General features: G+C 46.2%; 1 gene segment (V, D, J or C); it reads right to left on the reverse strand.

The window, feature by feature from the left end:
• Positions 1–1,952: 1,952 nt before the first annotated feature.
• On the reverse strand, positions 1,953–20,953 carry LOC123816360. The segment is given in 3 exon segments: positions 1,953–1,982; positions 20,382–20,692; positions 20,795–20,953. Coding segments are annotated over 3 exon segments (387 nt in total).
• Positions 20,954–21,498: the final 545 nt, after the last annotated feature.

Genomic DNA, 21,498 nt, shown 5'->3' on the forward strand with positions numbered 1-21,498 from the left:
TATCCCTCTCAGCTGGGACATCATCGCTGCTGCAGTGTGGTAGTGCCTCACGTTTCTCACAGGTGTGTGCACTACTGGTGGTCATATAAAACAACCTGCTGCACTTTGAGTCATGTTACAGCACAGCCTGTGCAGTCACAGTGGTGGCTGATCCATCCAGGTGTGGGGAATGACGCTGTGATGTTCACACAGGATGGGACTGTCCAACTCTGCATTTTTCAGACCCTATTCAGTCCCTGGCTGTGTCAGCCTTGCTGTAAATATAACCCCAATTGAAGCACAGTCCTTCATGAACACCCATTTATTTTGCTTTAATTAATCAAGATGTTCCTTGTACCTGAGCCCCTGCCTCTAAATTATTGGGAGGCCAGTTCCCCTGATTCTTGATGTTGAAAGTTTTATAATCCTGGCAGTCATATTATTATTGTGAAGTAAATCTTTGTTGTATCTTCTTTTTCAACTACTTATAAAATACACATATTTATTACATTCTTACATTTTGTGCTTTTCTGTGAAATTTTTAATGAATCCCTCAAATACAAAACTCACTACAACTTTGGGTGGGAAGTAATATATTGATTTTCTCCGTCTCTGATTTCTGGGTCAGTCCTAGTTCACACTGGCCTCCTCCGAGGTCACATGTAGCCTGTTCCTTTGACCTGGGTTGATCCCTCCAGCAATGACCCTGGGTCTTGTTCATTGTGGGTGTTGACATGTCTCTTCCAACTGGCACAAAGTCCTCAATTTTATCTGAAAATATAAAATGTGTGATGAGCTGGATTTCTGGAAATGCTTGAAAAGGGTTTCAGTGAGAATCTGCATCTTCCTTGGGTCATCAGTGTAAGTCCAGGCTCATGAACCCTCATCAAAGGGTCTCATCCTCACCATCCTCTGTTACCAATGGAAACACAAGCCAGGTCACAGAACCACAGTAGTCGGAGATGCAGAGGACGTGGGGGTGAGGTCAAGCACATCTCATGGATCTGTGCTTCGCTCACCCTGCACCATCCCATTGTCTATAGAGACCCCCAGTGCCAGGCAGGAATGGCCAGTGACTGAGGGTGCCATGGAGTGGAGGACAGTACAGCCCACACCAGGATGAGGCTGACCTTGTTCTCAGTTCCCCACTCAGGAGGGGCCCACTGTCAATGCCACATCCCTCACTGAGGGTTGCACCCTCTCTGTGCTGCTGAAATGAGGCCCTGAGTGTGGAGGGCCAAGCAGGATAATGCGTGCCAAGGGAGCTGGAAGCAGGCCTCGGGTTCAGCACAGCGGCCCTAGCCCACAGAAGACTGCCTGGTAGGTTGTTGTAAGAAAAGAATGACTTGGCTGCTTGCTATATCACTGTACCAAGATGGAGCAGCAAATGTGCTTAAAAATAAAATGTATCTAGGCTTGGGATTTGTCTTTCTCATGCTCTACTTCAAAGCTGGCTCAAGGAATACAGACTGACTTCACCTTTAAACAGTTCCCTCCTCTGCATCCCAGAGAAGGGACTTCACCTGGCCCTGCTTTCACTCTCTCCCTTTATTTCTTAATCCTCATTGCCTTCCCTCGGGACCTGACCGATCTAGCTGTGCTGGTCGCAGCACTGAGGGAGCCAAGACCACAGGGAATGTGAGTTGTGTGAGCAGAAGTGGGAAGAGCTCATGTCCAATGGGTAACATCTGGATTACGTTGGATCATACCAACAAAGAGCAAATTCTTCAGTTCAACATGAAGGATTCCTACCCACTTTTATTTGTCTAACCTGTCAGTAACAGTGTTTCATTTTATTCTTATTCACAAACAAAAATGTTGTCAGGTAACCTTGCTCTGGACTGCTCAGTGTCCCGTTGCCTGTACAAGATGGGCTAACAGCACAGTCCACCCTCTCAATCCAGTATGAACTCTGACATAAAGGTTGAAATACATAGTTCACTGAGCCTTCCTTGCTTAGGAAAACCTGCTTCTCACTCCAGCAGGGCCAGGCCCACTGCACCCTGCAGGAAAAGAGAAGGCGAGGTGATGTGAGGAGACTTGTCTTGTCCTACCTTCACACTCCTCCATGCCTCCTTCCTCAACCCCCTGCTCAGTGACAGAGTCTGTGAAGTGGAAATGTCCTTTGATCCCTCGTGGTGAGTGTGAGAACACGTTCATGATTCCTGTACTCCAGTCCTCACACATTTATCTTCTCATGTGCACAAAACACATCTTTCAACATGTCATTTCAATTCCCTTCAACCAAGACTATGAAGATTGTATGGGGCACAGTGAGTCCATATGACATGGTGCATTTTGCTCATTGTCAGATCCTATGGGCAGAAAAGTGTCTCCCTCAGCAGGAGGAAATGAAAGTCAGCTGTCCATGTGGTGCTATGTCTGCATTGAATTCCTATCCCAGGCCTTGAGCCGTGGCACCTGTCACATCATCTGTGAAGCACAGAAGTGAGAAAGCATCTGTTCCTTTTAGGACTCACTCACAGCCTCCTGGGATCACAAGGGATGGCTGGACCTGCCCATGGTAAGCCATGAGGCCTGTTCCCCTAGGGCATGAGTCTGATGGCCAGCTGCTGTCTCTGTTATGGCTATCACACAGTGGATTCTGTCACTTGGCTACTACAAGGATGTAAGAGGAATATATGGGCTTGAGCCTATCACACCTTGCACAAGCTCCCCCTGACAATTCACCACAGGGCCCCAGGTGGCCACTTCAACAGGGGCACCAAGAAGACTCTTTGATGGCTCCTGTTTCTTGGGGGTTTCTTCCAATGGGCTATGGCAGGCCTTACTCCATGTGCTCCTTATACCTCAGGGTATTCTGTAAGCTTGGGATCCACTTGTTCATCTTTATAGTACCTAGGTTTCCAGTACCATCCTCTTGACCTACGGCCAGGACACTGGGAAACACCCATGTGACCCTCAGACCCGGGCACTGTGACTGTTCATTCCACTCAGGGAAAACAGCATGTGATTCAGCTGACTGGATTGATTTGTTCTTACCTTATGCCCCAGTATATTCCATCACTTACAGCTGTGGCTTGCCATACAAGAGCCTTTCCATCCATCTAAATGTGTTAATGTTACAGAACACAACAAGGGGGGCCTGGGACAATATACTATTATTGAAAGAAGGCCCCGGGTCCGTTATGTCCGCCGCCAGAGGAAAGACATCTCTCAATGCCAGAGATTTGTGAAAAGGAAAGGAAATGTTTATTTAATGCTATACAAACTTAAAGTAGTGACCTAATGTCTTTATCAAAAACCTTAAAGTCCCTTAAAACACCCACAAACACACACAGTCCTTCCTTCCTTCCCCCTTTGCCCAGTCCAGAGTACTGTATCTCAGGAAAGGAAATAGAAGTCCATGGCTCAGGCAGTCCTCTGGTTCTTAGTTAGTACTCCATCTCGACTGGGAGACCTCCCTGGGTTCCCAGCACCCTCGGCTGAGTCGCCAGGATCTCTGCTAAAACCAGGTGGTGGTTCCCCTTCTAAAGCTGTGGGGGTCCCCGCCCTGTCCAGGCCTCGTGGTTCTCCTTCTCTCAGGGATGCGGGAGTCTTCACTCTGCTAAAGATGCATGGTTCTCCTTCCTCAAGCAGCACGGTTCTCCTCCAATGGCTGAGGTCCTCCCTATTCCACTAAAGCTGCATGGTTCTCTCTCCTAAAGCAGCATGGTTCTCTTTCTCAGGGCTGCACATGGTTCTCCCTCAATGGCTGACATCCTGCCTATTCTGCTAAAGCCACATGGTTCTCTCTCTGGGATGCGCATGGTTCTCCCTCCTAATGCAGCACGGTTCTCCCCCCTCTCAGGGATGCGGGAGTCTACACTCTGCTAAAGACGCATGGTTCTCTCTCTCTGGGATGCGGAGTCTTCACTCTGCTAAAGCTGTGTGGCTCTCTCTACAATGGTCATGATCCTCCCTGCACCTCCACAGCCACATGGTTCTCCTTCAGAGCTGTGGGAAGGGAGAGTCCTCACTCTGCTAAAGCTGCATGGTTCTCTCCTCAATGGCCACCAAGTCTGGGTTTTAAATCCCCGTGGCCAATCTTCCTCTGCAACCCCATTTCCGACTCCTCCCACACTCGGCTTCACATGCCAGAATTCATATCCTTCCAGCTTTACTGGGCTGCCATCATGAGTCTGGGCAGGTGTGGCCCCGTGTCCTGGAGCCAATCTTCTCCGAGCTCCCACGCAGGGGCTGTAGCTTGGGGGATCTGTCCCCAGTCATGTCTTGGTGGGGAAGTTACTTCCATTCCCCTGGCTCAGAGATGATCACAGCTATTTAACATATCTAAGGGACCAGCCAAAGGCTACAGATATGTTAAATGACCACACCAGAGGGTAGCTGCAAGGCTGTTGCTATGCAAAACAGCTCTCAATGGCCCTGCTCCATTTGTCCCTTCCCCCAACCCACACCCTGGGTGGGGAGGGGGATGGAGACATCTTAAAATCTCCTGGACACCTTATGTTCTTGACCCCTTTTCAAATGCCTATTTGGGGTCCCCCCTCTTGGCTGCACCCTGTAACATTACCTGTGATACAAGCAGTGGCTTTTATATATTAATTTATGTGTGTGTGTGTGTGTGTGTGTGTGTGTGTGTGTGAGTGTGTGTGTGTGTGTGTGTGTGTGTGTGTATGCATGTATGTACCTATGTATTTTTAGAGAGAGGGGAAGGGAAGGAGAAAGAGAAGGGAAGAAATATGCAGGTGTGGTTGCATCTTGTGTGTCCCCACCAGAGATTTTGCCTGAAACTAAGACATGTGCCCTGACTGGGAATCAAAACAGTAACCCTTTGGTTTTCAGGCTGATGCTCAACCAACCAAGCCAGATCAGCCTGGGCAAACAAGCAGCACCTTCATGATCATTTGGCAGATGTTCAAGAACCAGTAGCCACGTGACAACAGGAGACAACAGAACCCTGTTGGGGACCTCCCTGCCTGGTATCAGAAGCTGTAACCCCCTCCAAGGCTAAGGCTGAGGGAGTGGACTTGGACCATAAGCCAGAAAGGAGACAAAAGCTAATCTCCCTGGCAGGAGCGCTGCTTCTTCTGCTTCATTAATAACTGAACCCCTAAGCTTGGTTGGTTAGCCAATGATGGGTAAGATTCCCCAAGGGGGGAATGACCTAAGACAGGCACAATCACATGGGAGGCCCCCAAGAAAGAACTTTGGGGACCACAGCAAAAGGGGGTGATGGACCCTCGCTCCTCGGCTTTGTTATAGCCTGAGTCCTCATCATCTGGGAGAAAATCTCCTTATCTCTTGGTTGCTTTAGTTCCCTTGCTCCACTTAAGCCTGAAACAATGATAGGGATGTGCAGCTCTTAGCTGAAAAGGGTGGGTTCCCTGGGTGATCAGGCCTAAGAAAGAATATGTAAATTCCTGTAAAACCTTCTTTGTTTAGAATGCTCTCAGTTGAATGAGAAGGGTCCAAGGAAGAAGTAAGTTTGTTCCTTAAAGTTTTACAACTCTTTGACCCTGACTCAAAATAGGCCCTCAGAGTTCCTTGTTATCTATTGTTTGATCCTTACTTCCTGGCAATGAGTAATGAGCTTTTCCTGAATTCTTATGCAAATGAAACCAATAAAAAGCCTCTCCAGAGGCAGATGGGGCACTAGCCCCACCAGAGAGAGTGGCCATTTTGTTCCTACTTCCCCACAGGACCTGGTTGTCTCTGTGTATGGTTTTCTTGCATGTTGACAAGCCATCCACAGCATTCCATGGTCACTGCCTGTTGGTGATTGCATCAGAACCCCATGTTCTCCTGGGTCAACCATGGAGGAAGAGATCTCACAGATCAAGAACATGAACAGCTGCCCTTTGCACTCATCAAGTGGTATACCACAGTGCAAATCATCCCCATTTTAATACAGAGCCATTGTAGTGACAGATGTCCTTAAGGAAGTGCTTGCCTTTCTACTCAGAACTTGATGAATATTTTAGGTTCAAAATTACTTTATGTTCTTCAGTCATACGGGATTCTCCATGCTAGCTAGTATTCTCTACCAGGCATTCCTGCACCACCACATTGGGGAGTTTCTCTTCTAAAATCCCAGCACTTTCTGAGAGTGGACTCATGTACCTTCTTCACATGGTCCAGTCTAAATGAGGCAAAGTGTAGATGCATACTCAGTCATGTCCAAGTGTGGACATTAGTGGCTAAACACACTGATAAGGGCATCAGAGATGAGATTTCAGACACCACTGGTCATTGCTCAGGCTTCTTTTTAAAGGGGTTAGTCATGGAGGAGCTATGTTGATGTTCCATGTGTGGGCTCCTTGTCCTCCAAATCCAGCAGCCTGGCAGGTACTGACTTCTTTCTTAATTCCAGGGACAGACATGAGCATCTATTTTGTTTTTACTCTTGAGAGAGTGTCACAGGTGACTCCGAACTGTGATCAATGAGAAAGTACCATTTCCACAGGACCTTGGACCTGTGCTGGATTTATGAAGCATGCATCAGTTACGTGGACTCCCATGTCATTTAAGTCACTGCATGTTTATCCTGTGTGCTGATCTTTCCATCACGATGTATTATCACACTTGGGACCTGCATCAAGCAAGCATCCTTCTAACAAATTTTCGCCCTAATATATTGAATCAAGTCAGTATCTATTGGTTCAAGATTGGACTTCACAAACTTTCCACTTGAAAGGATATTGCCATTTAGTTTTGTCCAAGATCAAAATGTAGGAAAAAAAATAACATTTGCAAGATCACTCACTGTGTGTCTTGGGTGTCCCCTGTTGTCAGGAGCACACCCTGCATCTCAGCCCTTCTTTCTCCCTAGGGGAGGTTTTTATCAAGGCTCATAGTGACTTCCTCTCACTGTGTATCTCTTGCACAGTAATAAACGGCTGTGTCCTCAGTTTTCAGGCTGTTCATTTGCAGGTACAGCATGTTTTTTCCATTGTTCCACCTCCAGAGGGAGGTGGTGAATCGACCCTTCACAGAGTCAGCATAGTATGTAGTACCACCATTATTATTAATAACTGATACCCATTCCAGCCCCTTTCCTGGAGCGTGGTGGACCCAGTGCATCCAGTAGCTACTGAAGGTGAATCCAGAAGCCATGCAGGAGACTCTCAGAGACCCTCCAGGCTTCACCAAGCCTCCCCAGACTCCACCAGCTGCACATCACACTGGACTCCTGCAAACACAAAGATATGGTCAGAAACCTTCCTCAGGTCCACTGTTTCTCTCAGTCATATCACCTCACATACCCAGTGTCTGTCATTCTCCATAAATTACCTCTCAGAATTGCAACAAGGAAAACCCAGCTAACCCCAAACTCCATAGTGAGAGGTCTGTGTCCTGTCCTGAGCAGGGACTGGGGACACCTGGGATTCCTGTGCTGGGCTCCTGTTCCAGAGCTGCAGGGTCAGGGCTGGGCTGCTTTTCAAGAGCAGAGCAGCCCTATTTACATGCCTTCCTACTATATAGGGAGTTCTGGGTTACACTGGTGACATAGAGGACGATGTTCCATGTGTGAGTTGTCCCAGGACACATGTCTGTTAAGAATTCCTCCCAAGCCTTGGACATTTTGGAGAGTCGACCTGTTACCAAGAGGTTGTGGGTTTGTTCCCAGGTCTGGGCACACATAACTCCTGTTCAGGATGGAAACAGGAAGTACCAATCAATTGGTCTCTCTATTTTCTTTCTTTTTCTATCTCCCTTCCTTTTTCCCTTTGTTTCTCTCTAAATGGAATGAAAAAAAAGTCTACTATTGAGGATAAAAATAATAAAATAATAAATAAAATAATTGCATCCTATATTTTGAGCTTAGCCCTCCCCACTGAGCCAGCTGCTCCAGCAGACAGGTATGTGACTTACAAGAGTAAATTGCCATGAATGGAGAGGGATGTAAAATGAGAGATGCCTTTGAGAGTCACCAGCAATGAACACAGAAAGAGAATTTCACCCTCACAAACATAGAGAGAAATAAAAGTACAGGAGATTCGTGTTCAGGAAACTCGAAGTTTCATCATTACCATTTCTTCTACAAAGTAAGCACAGTATGGACTAGAACAGGGTGTGACATGAGAGCTTGTGGACCTTGTGTTGAAAGGGATTGTGTATGTGTGTATGATTGGGAGACAGAAGTGTGAAGTCCACAGCGAAGCAGGCTGTGCTCCTGGGTCATGTTCCTTCAGTGAATATGCAGCAGTCTTACTGAGTCGTATTTTGTTTCCATTATCTGGACTCTGTGGTGAAACCAGGTTCTAACACTGGGGACACTGAGGAAACTCGGACCTGAGTAGATCTGCTTAGGTGAAGATGTAGGTAGAGATTGTGAAGTAAGTATGTTAAAATTAAAGACATTTCATTATGAAAAACTTGATGCCAAGCTCTTATGTAAAATAAGAGAACCTAAATAAAATTATAATTGATATGATAAACACCATTTTTTACACTGATTACAGAGAGAATAAATCATTTAAACAATCTTCCCTTTCTGGAGCAGGTGGATCTAACTTTCTACAAAACTGGTCAGCTGAGGACCTTCATCCTAACTTTCAGCATCTGGATCTGTGGCTGTGAAGACATGTGATGCATTTCTAATCAGGAATACAGGACATAGGTTTGTCCCTGGTTCATCACAAGTAAATTTCAGGAGATTTGTCTCCTCCCTCTTTCACTTCATTTGTGTCTGTTCATGCATCTCAAAACTGCTGTCACATCATCGACACCCACTGGGTGTCACCTGGACATGAAGTCCCATGTGCATGGATTAGGGTGCACAACTGGGAAGAAACAATCCCAGGTACATGGATGGTGGGATTCAGCAAGCCTGGCTTCAACACTCCCACGGTTCTTGTTCTTTATATGGTCATTTTCATCCTCATATAGCAAGTTCAAGTTGTGTTATGTTACTTTCTTAGAAATACTCTCACATAGTCATCTAGTTATTAGTACATTGGTTTGTCCAAAAAGTTCATTTGGTTTTTCAGTACCATGGCTGTAGTAACTATCATTTGTCTTAACGTCATTTGTTTATTTTTTTTATTTTTTTTAAATTTTATTTGAATTGTTGTTCATGAACAGCTTTTTGTCTTTTACTCCTATTTGAAACATTTTTTTTTAGAATGTATGATTTTCAGGAACAACTATAAAGGGCAAATCCAAGGGCTGATGGAAGCAAGGGAGGTTGGTGGGGATGGCTGGGGTGGTGGGGAGTGGTGGGGAGAAATGCAGAAAATTGTAATTGAACAATAACATAAAATGATCTGTCCATGGTGCACTTAACTTTCATCTTTGGGGGCATATGTGCCTTCCTAGCTGCCTTCCTCTTCACAGTGCCCACCAACATTGAAACCGTGAAGATCACTACAGTTGAGGAAGTGGCAGCTGATGAAAATTAAGCAGCTTTCTGACCCAAGTGAAACTACATGGAACACAGAAGAAATATCAGTAAAAAATCACCACAACCAGCTGTGGGGCAGATGTCCACATTCTCCATATGCACAGGGTCCCTGCCGTACATTATGGGGGATTGAGAGGTGTGGGTGTTTTCCCAGCAGATCTCAGAAATGAAGCTTGAAAACCCCATGATGGTTTCTCTAAAATTTTGTAAGACTTTCAGAGTGGTGCCTGGGCCCAAGACTCTGGTCTGGAGAGGGGACAAAAGTTCCAGCTGGTCTGGACCTGTGACACCTAGCCCCAGGATTAGGGATAGTTGCCACAGATTCTTTTACCTGTGGCAGTTACCACAGCCACGTCCTGACAGGTCCCCAAAGTCCTGTTCCCAAGCACTGAGGGCACCTTCAGACTGTGGGGAGTTGCTCCTTCTCTAACCCACTGGGTTCAGGATGAAGGTGTGCTCCTCCCAGACAAACCGTCATGCTCCCCATGGGAGTGGGCATGGGGATGAGGTAAGAGCAGGGCCCACTGCCCACCTAGTGACACCTGATCCACCCCAGAGAGCCCATGTTCACATGCCGAGGCTGTGATCCTTCAGAGGCATATAGTCTGAAAGGAGGGACTGTGACCATCAGCGTGCCAGGCCCTCTGAGGGGGCCCACACACAGTCATGCCCTCCTCCTCACCTGCACCTTGCAGAGAAGGCCAGAGCCCCTGCAGCCTGAGCCACCTGAGTGCCTGACACTGTCCTCACAACAGGACTGGGGGGCTGGGAGAGCCAGTCTCCATCAGTGTCTAAAGGGGTTCCAACAAAATAATAGTTTCCAGTGCAATGTGATATTAATATTTTTTAAAAGTATAGTTTGTGTTAATATCTATTTTAATTTTTCTAATTTTTAAATGTCATCACTAATGTATTTTCTCATTACCATTATTCCCCTTACACCACCATCCTCCCAGCAATCACTTCACTGTTTCCCATGTCTACAAGTCCTTTTCAAAATTGCACATTTCCTGCACCTCACACTGGACACTTGGAAACACAAAGATGTGGGTCAGGAACTGATGTGTGTACACAGTTTCTCTCAGTCATCTCCATTCACATACTCAGGGTCTCTCCTTCTCCATAGATTACCTCTTAAAACTCTAACAATCAAAACCCAGCTGAGTCCAGACTCCATGGTAAGTTTTCTCTGTTTGCTGCTGACCAGGGACTGGGGACACCTGGGAGTCCTGGGCTCGGCTCCTGTCCCAGAGCTACAGGGTCAGGGCTGGGCTGATTTTCATGAGCAAAGGGGCCCTATTTGCATGTCCTCCTACTATATATGGGGCTCTGGGGTTGGGCAGTGACATGAAGGGCATGATCTCAAAATGTGACATTTCCAAGGGCACATGTCTCTTAAGATTTATCCCTGCCCTGCCTTGCACTGTTTGGCTCAGTTACTTGGAGTGTCATCCTGTAACCAAGATAATTTGCTTTTCATCTCACAATCGAGTGCATATGATTCCTGGTCTGGGTGTGTACAGGAAGCAACTGATTTCTCTCTCTCTGTCTTTGTCTCCATCTCGCTCTCTCTCTCTTCTTTTCCCCTTGTTTTCTTTCAATAAAAGCAATGAAATATGTCTTTTGGTGAAGAGAAAAAATAAGAATAAAAATAAAATAATTATTTCCTACATTTTTTCCTGTGCCCTCTCCAGTGATCCAGCTGCAAAAAGAGATGGGCACAGAACCTAGGAGAGTGAAGTGTCATAAGCAGAGAGGGGTTTAAAATGAGAGATGTCTTTCAGAGTCACCAGTAATGAACTCACCAAGAGAATCCAACCCTCATGTCGAGATGAGATTTGAGTTCAGGAGACAGGGATTTTTCTCCTGAAACCATTTCTGATACAAACTGATCAGAGTAGGAACTAAAAACAGTGTCACCATAGAGCACATGGATCCAGAGTTGGAGGAGGTGGCTCCTCTGTGTGGATCATTGGGAGACAGAAGCATGAACTCTACAGAGAAGCAGACAGTGCTCCCTGATCATGTTCCTTCAGTGGAGTTCAGTGCTGAATGTGCAGCAGCTTTACTGCCTCATTTTTTCCTACACTCTGTGGTGAAAGCAGGTATCAATATTAGAGACAGAGAAGAAACTCACTCATGACCAGATCTGGTTAGGAGATGATGTAGGTAGAGATTGCGGAGTATGTATGTTTAAATTTCAGAAATTTAATTATGTAAAATATTGATTAAAATCCTTGATAGAAAATAACAGATAAGTAAAATGTCATTGATAAGAATGTTATTTTCTTTATTAATTCATTAAAGAGTGAAAAATCATTCAAGTAACCCCCCATTACTGGAGCTGGTGGATCTAAATTTGTATAAACTGTTCATCCTTGGAGGCCCAGCCTTAGGTTCACTGTCAGCATCTGTGTTTGTGCACATGTGATGTATCTGTAATCAGGGAGCAGGAGAGGGAGTAGGTTTGGGCCCCCTGGTGTGTCAATAGTTCATTTCAGAAGAACCATTTTTTCTCTATCACAGTCCCTATCCATGTCTGCACGGAGGTCTTGGTAGTGCTGCCTCCATGGCTGTGCACGATGGGCATCCACTGAACTTGAACCCAATGCAATGAGTGTATCAATGTGTGAATGGGAAAAGGAACTCCATCCATGGGGACACATTAACATGAATGGTGAGTGAAGCTCATCTGACCTGACACACATTCAGGACTCTCATCCCTCCGTGCTGTGATTTCCCTCATTGTTTAATCAGTTTGGTTTCTCACCCTGCTTCTGAAAGAGCCACACATAATATCTGGACTCACTCAGATAACAAAGAAGTGCCTTGAAAATTTATCCATGTTTCAGGTTCCAGGGGAGGCCCACAACTCTGTGTTGTGCATCTCAGACAGACAGGTAGGTGTCATCACAACATTCCAACATTGGGCTCACAATTATTTAGTCTCCATCAGGGGAAATGCAGCACAATCCTTCAATTTATTCAAGACTCGCATGGAGAATCTGAACCTGAAAGCATTTGATGATGGATCACACATCAATATTAATCCTGGAGGTTGGTGACCAGGACTAGTGTAATAGTCCAACCTTAGTCAGCATCCATTCCTCCACCTGATGTAAAAGCAGACCAGACTTCACAGGGCACTGCAGGTGCTGGATGCCATCAACTAGGACAAGAACATGAAAGATACACAGGTCTGAATAGTAGTGCATGGTTTCTATTCTTTACAACAAAGTAGGTTCTCCTGTCTCTGAGAAACCCCATCACTTGAGCAACTGAGGAACTTTGAAAGCATTCATCTGTCCTGGAGATTGGAATAATGTGATGGTGGAACTCAGTACAAAGCATAGTATGGAAGCTAAGAAAACAGTGTAATAACTCATTGTGCCAAACTACCACATGTAACCTGGGTAATCATCCCATCTGAGCCCGGAGGATATATGTAAAGAAATTCAAAGCAGTTGCTATGAAATGTCAGTATTTAGCTCATGATTTTACTTATAAAAATATGGAAGACTTTATAGCTGTTTATGTTACTCAGATATTTGATGTCTGAAGAAAGTTTTTTTTTGAATCAGATCATTTCAAACAAATCCTGTTAACCACCCCCCCCCTATTAAACTGCACATGTGGGATAGGCACACGGGTTTCATCTGCAATCAGCACTGCAGTGACAACTTCCAAAGACAGCGGAGGTTGTTTCCTGCACCTGTGTTCACAGAAACAGCAAATCCTCAGCAGCTGTGAAGATATGACCTGTCCAGAGACCAGGCCTCAAGGGCCCTTTGAAGCATTTGGATGGTTTCATCCAGCTTCACTGTCCTTGGGGCGTGAATATGTTGCATTTCTTGTGCAGGTGTTTCTGTGGTGCCTGGAGGTCATTCCCTGACAAATCCTACTGCCTGTTCAGCTGATAGAAACTGCTTGAGTTTGCATTTTCCCACTTGTACATTCAGGGAAGGAGGTGCTCACAGTACAGCATCCTCACACACCATCTCTGTGCAAGGTGGCCAGAGCTCCTACACTCACAGTCACCACCACTCACAATCTCTGCTAAGACAGAAAACAGCATTTTTACATAAAACTTAATTAAAGCCTCAGAAACCATGAACACTTGAGTCCCAAACTCCTCCCACTACCACTGGTGGCTCAATATTCTCCTCCAAGGACACATCAGTTGTCCTCTGTGACATGGGAAGTGGGAGAACCATGAAGTCAGTGACTTTCACTCACAGCTGGCCTCTGCCCTACTGCATGAGGACAGGATGGTATTATGACAATGGCCTCTATTTTATTCCAACTCCTGAATCTGGTTAGGTTCAGCTGGTTTGATGTGTTATTTGAATTGGTGGCAAGAGTCTCTGAAAGAGACTCTTCCTATTGCTCACCTGAGAATGATGTGTTTTCAACACATTTTCTACCTGAAAGACATCACGGATGACACACAATCGAGAACCCAGATAATTTTGCTGAGGGAAACTGTTAAGGAAGAAGAGACCAGCAGAAAACCAGCCCAAACCTTCAGCTGCACCTGCTCCTGGTACAGGGAAGGTACCCAGACTGCCCCCCTAGTGGTCAAAGCTCCTGTCACAGGAGGGTGTGTGTCTGGGCTCACTCTAACTTCCCTACACCATGTGCCTTGCACAGTAATACACAGTTGTGTGCTCATCTCTCAGGCTGCCCAGCTCCATGCAGGCTGTGCTCAGGGATGTGTCTGTGGTCCAGGTGACTCTGCCCTGCATGATCTGTGCATAGATTGCAGGACTGTATTAAGGGTTAACTTGCCCCATTCATCCAGCTATTTCCCTTGGGCCTGCCACACACAGTGCATACAGCATACCTGGTGAAGGTGTGTCCAGAAGCCTTGCAGGAGACCTTCACTGATGTCACAGGTGTCCTCACCTCAGCACCTAAAGATTACATTTTCTGCAATCTGTTACTTACCCTGAGTTTAAGAAAGACCAAAAACAACAATCAGAGATATATTGCCTGTTATGACCATCATAATAAAGCTCTTCCACAATTCTTAAAAAAAGAAAGAAAACCACGGGCTGAACCTGACAGTGGACACTTATGAACAGCATTCAGGGGTTAGATAAAATCTCACTTCACTGTCCCTGGTCACCTCCTCAAACCTGGAACTTCAAAGCCCCTCACCTCTGGCAACTGCTACCAGGAAGAGGACTCCCCAGATCCAATCCAGGGTGAGGGACTGTACCATCAGGAATGTTATGGATGACAGTGTTTGTGGATTATGCTCAGGACACAGACCTACATTTAACCTAGTCTACCTCTTCTCATTTACCTATGCACAGGGAAGAGTTTTTCATAGCTGAAGACATGACCCCACCTGAGAGAAAGTGGAATACACAGGGGCAATCCTCCAAGGGAGTCTGAGGGCCCAAGTCCTACACAGTGTTGTAGGATATGTGCCCCCTGCTAGGCCTCTGAGCTCTGTGTAGATACAGCTCCTCCCACTAAAAAACAAGCTCCTGCAGAACATGCTCCTCATTGTGAACCCAATGTTGAGAGACATGGAGAGCTCCCAGTTCTGGGCTTTAATGCCTGACTATCTTATTCCTGGATCAGTGTGTCTCCAAAATTCTCCACCTCCTGAGTTAATAAAACCATCCCTGTTCACAGTTTCTCATAGTACAGATATAAAGAAGCCCTGCAGATACCATTGACTGTGGTTCTCATGTGCCAGGGAGTTTGGTGAAAGCCCAGATAGGATATTTACAGTCACCATATGTCCAAATCTTCTTATAGAGGTGTTCATGAAAAGAAAATGCCACAGGTCCTCACAGGAAATAAGAAATCCCTTCCCTGCTCCCCCTGCACCTGCTCCTGGGGCAGCGGCTGTGAGCTTGTGAGACCTGCCCACACCCTGGTGCCAGCTTTGCATTATGCTGGGGAGGTTCCTGTCAGGAATTACAGAGCATGAACTTCTCAGCATCTCTAGTCCAGAATTCAAGGTTGTGCACTGTCTTCCAGGAGCTCACTCAGGGACACTGTGTGCTTTCATTCTGTGGACATAGAGAACTAACTTTAGTAAATCCCACTGACTCTGCAGAACAGCATAGTCAGGACTCTGTGAAGCCACCAGGAAGCCCCTTCCCTGGACCTGACAGATGCACTGACACAACCAACACTCCTGAGTCCTGAATCTCTTGGGGGCTTTGGGAGCCTCTAATGTCCTCAGGTTCCTCTGGTGGAAGGTCCCATCTGAGTGTCCCTGCATGTGGTCCAAATACCACTGCACTTCTACTTCTCAATGAATGACAAATACACACTGTGATGATTTTCATAGAATGCACTTCAGGTCTCCCTTCTCTGCTTTACCTAACACTTGGGTGGTGGCTACAGTGGATTCTAGGCCAGGATGTATCTTCCTAGGTGAGGCCATCTCTTTGTGTGACACCCAAGTATTCTTTTCTATTCTTGGTGCTCCATCCATTTGGTTCTCTTCCCCTCTGACCATATACCCCATGGACCTGAGACTCCACATCCCATGTGAAGACAGACTCACTGCTCAGTGACCCACAGCTGAACCTCTCAGTCCCTGCAGGAATCACCATCTCCTCCTGCACCTGGGTTTCTTCTTCAACCTGCATGGACTTGCCCACACTGGTCAAGGCATCAGGGGTAGAATTCAGACATCACTGCTCATTGCTCAGATTCCCTTTCAAAAGAGAAAGTCTCTAGGGCTGGTCATGGAGGAGCTGTGGGGATGTTCCCCATGTGGGCTCTGAGTTTTCTGCCATGCCTGAAGGACTGAGTTCTCACTTAGTCACAGAGACAGACGAGAAGATGTGTTTCAGACTTTGTATCTGACACAGGTGGTTGCTGTGGAGAAGACTTAGAAAATTCCCATTTTTTAGGACCATGAGTCAATGCTGTGTTTCTCAAGCATGTGTCACTTATGGGTGTCACCAAGTCATTTACATCAGTGCATATTTATCCTCTATGTCAATTTTGATCTCATAATATACAATCACATGGAACCTGCATGAAGCAAGCATTCTTTCTAAGCAAATGTTCACAGTAGTCTAATGAATCAGACAAATCTCTATCATTTCAGTAAATGTCCATCATGAGCTTTTCCACAGGAAGGCGATATGCAGTTGGTAATTGTGCAAAATCAGGTTGGAGGATAATCCCTTGCAAGATCAATCACTAAGGATCCTGGCTGAGGACCAGGGTGCCCAGGGAGGAAGAAAACCTCTGTCCCAGCTCTGAAATCCAGCACACAGGCAGGAAGGGGTTAATTTCCCCTCTTCAGTTTGTTTCAGTCAGTACCTTGGTGGAGTATAGGGTGCCCACCTGCATAGGGAAAACAGTCTGCTTTTCTGAGCCATCATCTCAAAGGTAAGTTCACCTGTAAACATGCTTGGACAAACCCATGCATATCTATGAATAGCCAAATGGATGGGCACCTAGTGATCTAGTCAAACTAACACAAAACAAACAGTCAGAACAGAGCTTTTAGGAGAAGAATCCCAAGGCAGAGATAATATGCATCTGCCCAATGCATGTAGGTAGAGGTGAACCAACTACTTTAGACTCATTATGGTGAATGCTTTCTTAGGTACCTACATGTTGAATGTCAGGTGAAGAGAGAGCACCCTGCCAGAGATGAGGCAAAATCTTAATTAATCTCCTTGTGTCCTGTGCCTGCAGAACATGTGGGCCCTGAGTGCCCCCTCTTGTTTGCTGCCCCACCTGTAAGCAGGTTTTTGTGTGGACTCACACTGACTTCCCCTCACTGTGTCTCTAGCACAGTAATACAGAGCAGAGTCCTCAGCTCTCAGGCTGTTCATTTGCACATGGGCAGTGCTTTGGGAATCATCTCTTGAGATGGTGAATCTGCCTTTCACAGACACAGTATATTATGTTGTGTGACTGTTAGCTTTGTTTCTGATGACCCCTACCCACTATAGTCCCTTTCCTGGAGCCTGGTGGATCCAGCTTATATAGTAGTCACTGAACATGAATCTGGAACCTTCTCAGGACAGTCTCAGAGACCCTCCAGGCTGCCTCAGGTCCCCACCTGACTCCACCTACCACACCTTACATTGGACATCTGTGGGCAAAAGAATTTGCATTAGCAGGGGACACACACACACACACACACACACACACACACACACACACACACAGAATGCCCCAGGTTCTCTGTTACCATGTAAAAGGATCAGGGCAAGACCCATGTCAGCTCAAACTTCATGGTGCTTCCTTATGGGTTATTGGCTTCAGTGATAGCTAACTGCAGAGACCCAGGGGTTGGGACTGATATCACTGAGGTGCAGGGACAGCCACAAATCTAGTTTTATCTGCACGTGGTGATGCCCATTTGCATGCAATTCTACCCTTAGTGACAGAGAAGTCAAGATCCTTGGTGATGGTCCCCACTTGACTAGAGGGAAAAGCACACTTGTTGTGACAGTGGAGAGTTTTAGGAGAGTCTGGTTAATCTGAGTGCTGAAGAGTCATTTTTGTCATTGCTAAGTTCTACCACCTGGCAGTTTAACACAATTTAATTTAAAGCAATATTCCACATGCACAGTGTTTCATGCTACTCAGCTCAGCATAAATTCTTTGTATGACATTGTCCATGTGTCGACACAGAGATGTTCATCCCCATCCTCAGTCTCCCTGGCTGAGGTCAGTGGGCACTACTATTGCTTCTCTCTTGATCTTTCAAGGCAGAATTCCTGCCCATTGTGCATCTGTGCACCCAGAGTCCATCTTTGTGGGGAGAGAGAGTGGGAAGAAGGAACAAACACAGGTGGAGCCTTTCACCTGCCCTGGACACCCTCTGGGCTCAGCCTCTTCACCCTCTCCCCCAATCTCTCAATAACTGTCACATCAAGTGACTGAGGCACAAAAAGCACATTATTAATTATTCAGTAAGGGGTTACTATAATCAAATGCCATGTTGTCATTATTATATACAATCTCTGGGAAGATTGAAAAATGACATGCTTAGTTAAAATCATGAAAACTACATAAATCTGCAGTGCCATTTGGTCAATGCTACACCCAAGTGGCATTCATGCCCTCACCTCCAAGCACACATCAGCCTTGTCCCTGTGACCTGGTGACTAGAAGAAACATGCATTTATGGATTTTACCTCCAGTGAAATGTGGACCTCCATCCATGCTGATGTTGTAAGTATTGAAAGGGTTCATGCATTACACCCACTTCTAGTGCTGCCTTCTCACTACATCTGTTCAATGGTCCCACATGATTTTAGACCAGGGAATTTCTGTTATAAAAAACACCAGAGAAAAACCACCCTTGAATATCACTGGAAGGACACTGATGCTATACTTTTACCAACACGTGTGGCAGCAAATCTCCAGGGAGGCAGCCCCTGTGGTCATGCCACTCTACAATCCTAATACATTCCTGGTCTGTAACAATCTACTGTGAACTGGGTCTTTGGCCCACAACAGAAATTATTTTATCAATAATCTGGTGGTGGGAAATGCAGTAACAGCTGCTGGCAGATAGATGTCAGTTACAGAACAGATTCCTACACAACTGTTTGCTCATTCTAATCTCAGAGGGTGGCTGGGGCAAGGGAGCTTCCCTTGTCCTCTGTTACAATGGAATTGACCCCATTCATAACAGCTCCACCCCCAAACCATCACTTGTCCCAAGGACCCATGTCCTAACACCATCACCTGAGCTTCAGGTTTTAATAATTTGGCAGTTTTGAAGTGACACCAACACCAGCTAATACGAACAACAATAGGACCAAATCATGACTCCACCCAACTGGAAGGCTGCTTCAGTAGAGCTCCCCAAACTGAGGATCCTCATAAATCTCTGGACACTTCTCATCTGTGTCAGCAGAAAATGGACCCAGGCCCTTCAAAACAAGCTGATATCCCTGTAGAGTGGACAGGTTCCACCCTACACTGTGAGCAAAGATGTTCACATAATTTATTATTGTTTTCCCTTATTGCATATATATAACCATTATTCTCATTTTCAATGGACTAAAATTATTTTCTAACTGTAACTATAGGTGGCTCTGTGTTCTCACTCCCACTTCCTAGGTGTTCTGTGAAATAAGGAGCCAGGCTGTAGTGTTTGATGTCTGAGGCTGACATGTTGAGGTTCACCCTTCTCTCTCCTCCTGCACACACATGGGAAATCTGACATGAAAGTCGGGATTGGCCCTATTTTGATGCAGGTGAAAGATGGAAACCACACAAACCTATCCTGTGAGTAGGGCCCTGATCAAGTGTGAATGATAACACCTGGACCAGATCCCTTATCTGACATGATGCAGCCACTCCTGACCTGCTGAAAAGTCCACCCTCCTCTCAATAGACTCCTCAATGAAGGGACAAACATTTCCATAGTCCCTCTGTGTGTGTGATATCATCATTCTGGACATCCACACCATGGTATGGTGGGGGTCCCTCTATGTCCACATCATGTAAACTGCTGTTGATGCCATGGATGTGGAATTAAGTCAAAGACCATCATCCCCAGATTTTTTTTTCCCTCTGGGACTTGGTTCCTACCACTCTGGTTCCCCTGTCCAGTATGCATGTGTCCTGTTACTGGTCAGCTTGGACTCTCAGCTGTGTGGGGATGGGCTGCTTGTGGTTTCCAGCAGAGCCTCTGATTGGATGCAGCTTATTTGGGTCAGGGGGTTTGATGATTCATTGATGTTTCATTAGAATAAGAGAAAAAAAATGTGTGTGACTATCTGACTTTGGAGCATGTGAGAATGGTTTCCTCCTGTGACAACAAGCCTATGTAACTCAGATACTGTATGGGTCAGCACAGAAGCATGAAGGGAGGGGGGCTCCCAGGGGAAAACTGCTGTGTGGAGAGTTAACTCCACACCTGCCAGGAATCCAGCCCTTAAACTGCATCTGCAGCTGCTCCCAAACTGATGACTGTGCTCAGTGTGACCTGAGCGCCCCCTGGTGTCCTGAGGGCCCCAGCCACCTAACCCTCTGGTCTCCAGGGAAGTTTTTGTCTGGGCTCACAATGACGTCCCCTCACTGTGTCTGTGGCACAGTAATACATGGCCGTGTCCTCGGCTTTCAGGTTGTTCATTTGCAGGTAAAGTGTGTTCTTGCCATTGTCTCTGGAGATGGTGAATCGGCCCTTCACAGAGTTGGCGTAGTATGTGCTACTACCACTACTACTAATTACTGAGACCCACTCCAGCCCCTTCCCTGGAGCCTGGGGGACCCAGCTCATTGCAAACCTACTGAAGGTGAACCCAGAGGCCAGGCAGGAGAGTTTGAGGGAACCCCCAGGCTTCGCCAAGCCTCCCCCAGACTCCACCAGCTGCACATCACACTGGACACCTGCAAACACAAAAATGTCAGGTCAGGAAACTCTCACCCTGCACTGTTTCTCTCAGCCATATCCAGTCTCATATTCAGTGTCTCTCATTCTCCATAACTTACCTCTTAGAATAGCAACAAGGAAAATCCAGCTGAGCCCAAACTCCATGGTGAGTGGTTTGTGTTCTGTCCTGACCAGGGACTATGAACACCTGAGAATCCTGGGCTGGGCTCCTGTCCCAGAGCTGCTGGGTCAGGGCTGGGCTGCTTTTCATGCTCAGAGAAGCCCCATTTGCATGCCTTCCTGCTATATATGGAGCCCTGGTGTTGGACGCTGACATGAACTACATGGTCCCAGAGTGTGACATGTCAAAGGATAGAGAAGGTACATGACTAGGAGAGTAAATTCTCATAAAAGAAAGGGATTTAAAATAAGTGATGTCTTTGAAAGTCACCAGTAATGAACATACCAAGAGGATTAAAAATGCTCATGAGCAGAGGGAGAATCAAAGAGCAGGAGGTTGTTGTTCAGGTCACAGGAAGTTAGAATTGACCCTGTTTCCCCTGCAAAGCAATCACAGTATGAACTAAGAACAGAGCATGACCCTAGAGCATGTGGACCCAGTTTTGCAGGAGGTGGAGCATCTGTGTGGGTCATTGGAGGCAGAAGTGTGAACTCTACACAGAAGCAGACAGTGCTCCCAGGTCATGTTCATACAATGGAATGTGGTGCTAAATGTGCAGCAGCCTCACCATCTCCTCTTGTTTTTATTCATCAGACTCTGCAGTAAAACCAGATTCTAATATTTGGACATAGAAGAAACTCA

Source organism: Phyllostomus hastatus, unplaced genomic scaffold (genome assembly GCF_019186645.2).
Source record: "Phyllostomus hastatus isolate PE091 unplaced genomic scaffold, TTU_PhHast_1.1 phas_contig_2046, whole genome shotgun sequence".
Classification (NCBI taxonomy): Eukaryota; Metazoa; Chordata; class Mammalia; order Chiroptera; family Phyllostomidae; genus Phyllostomus; species Phyllostomus hastatus.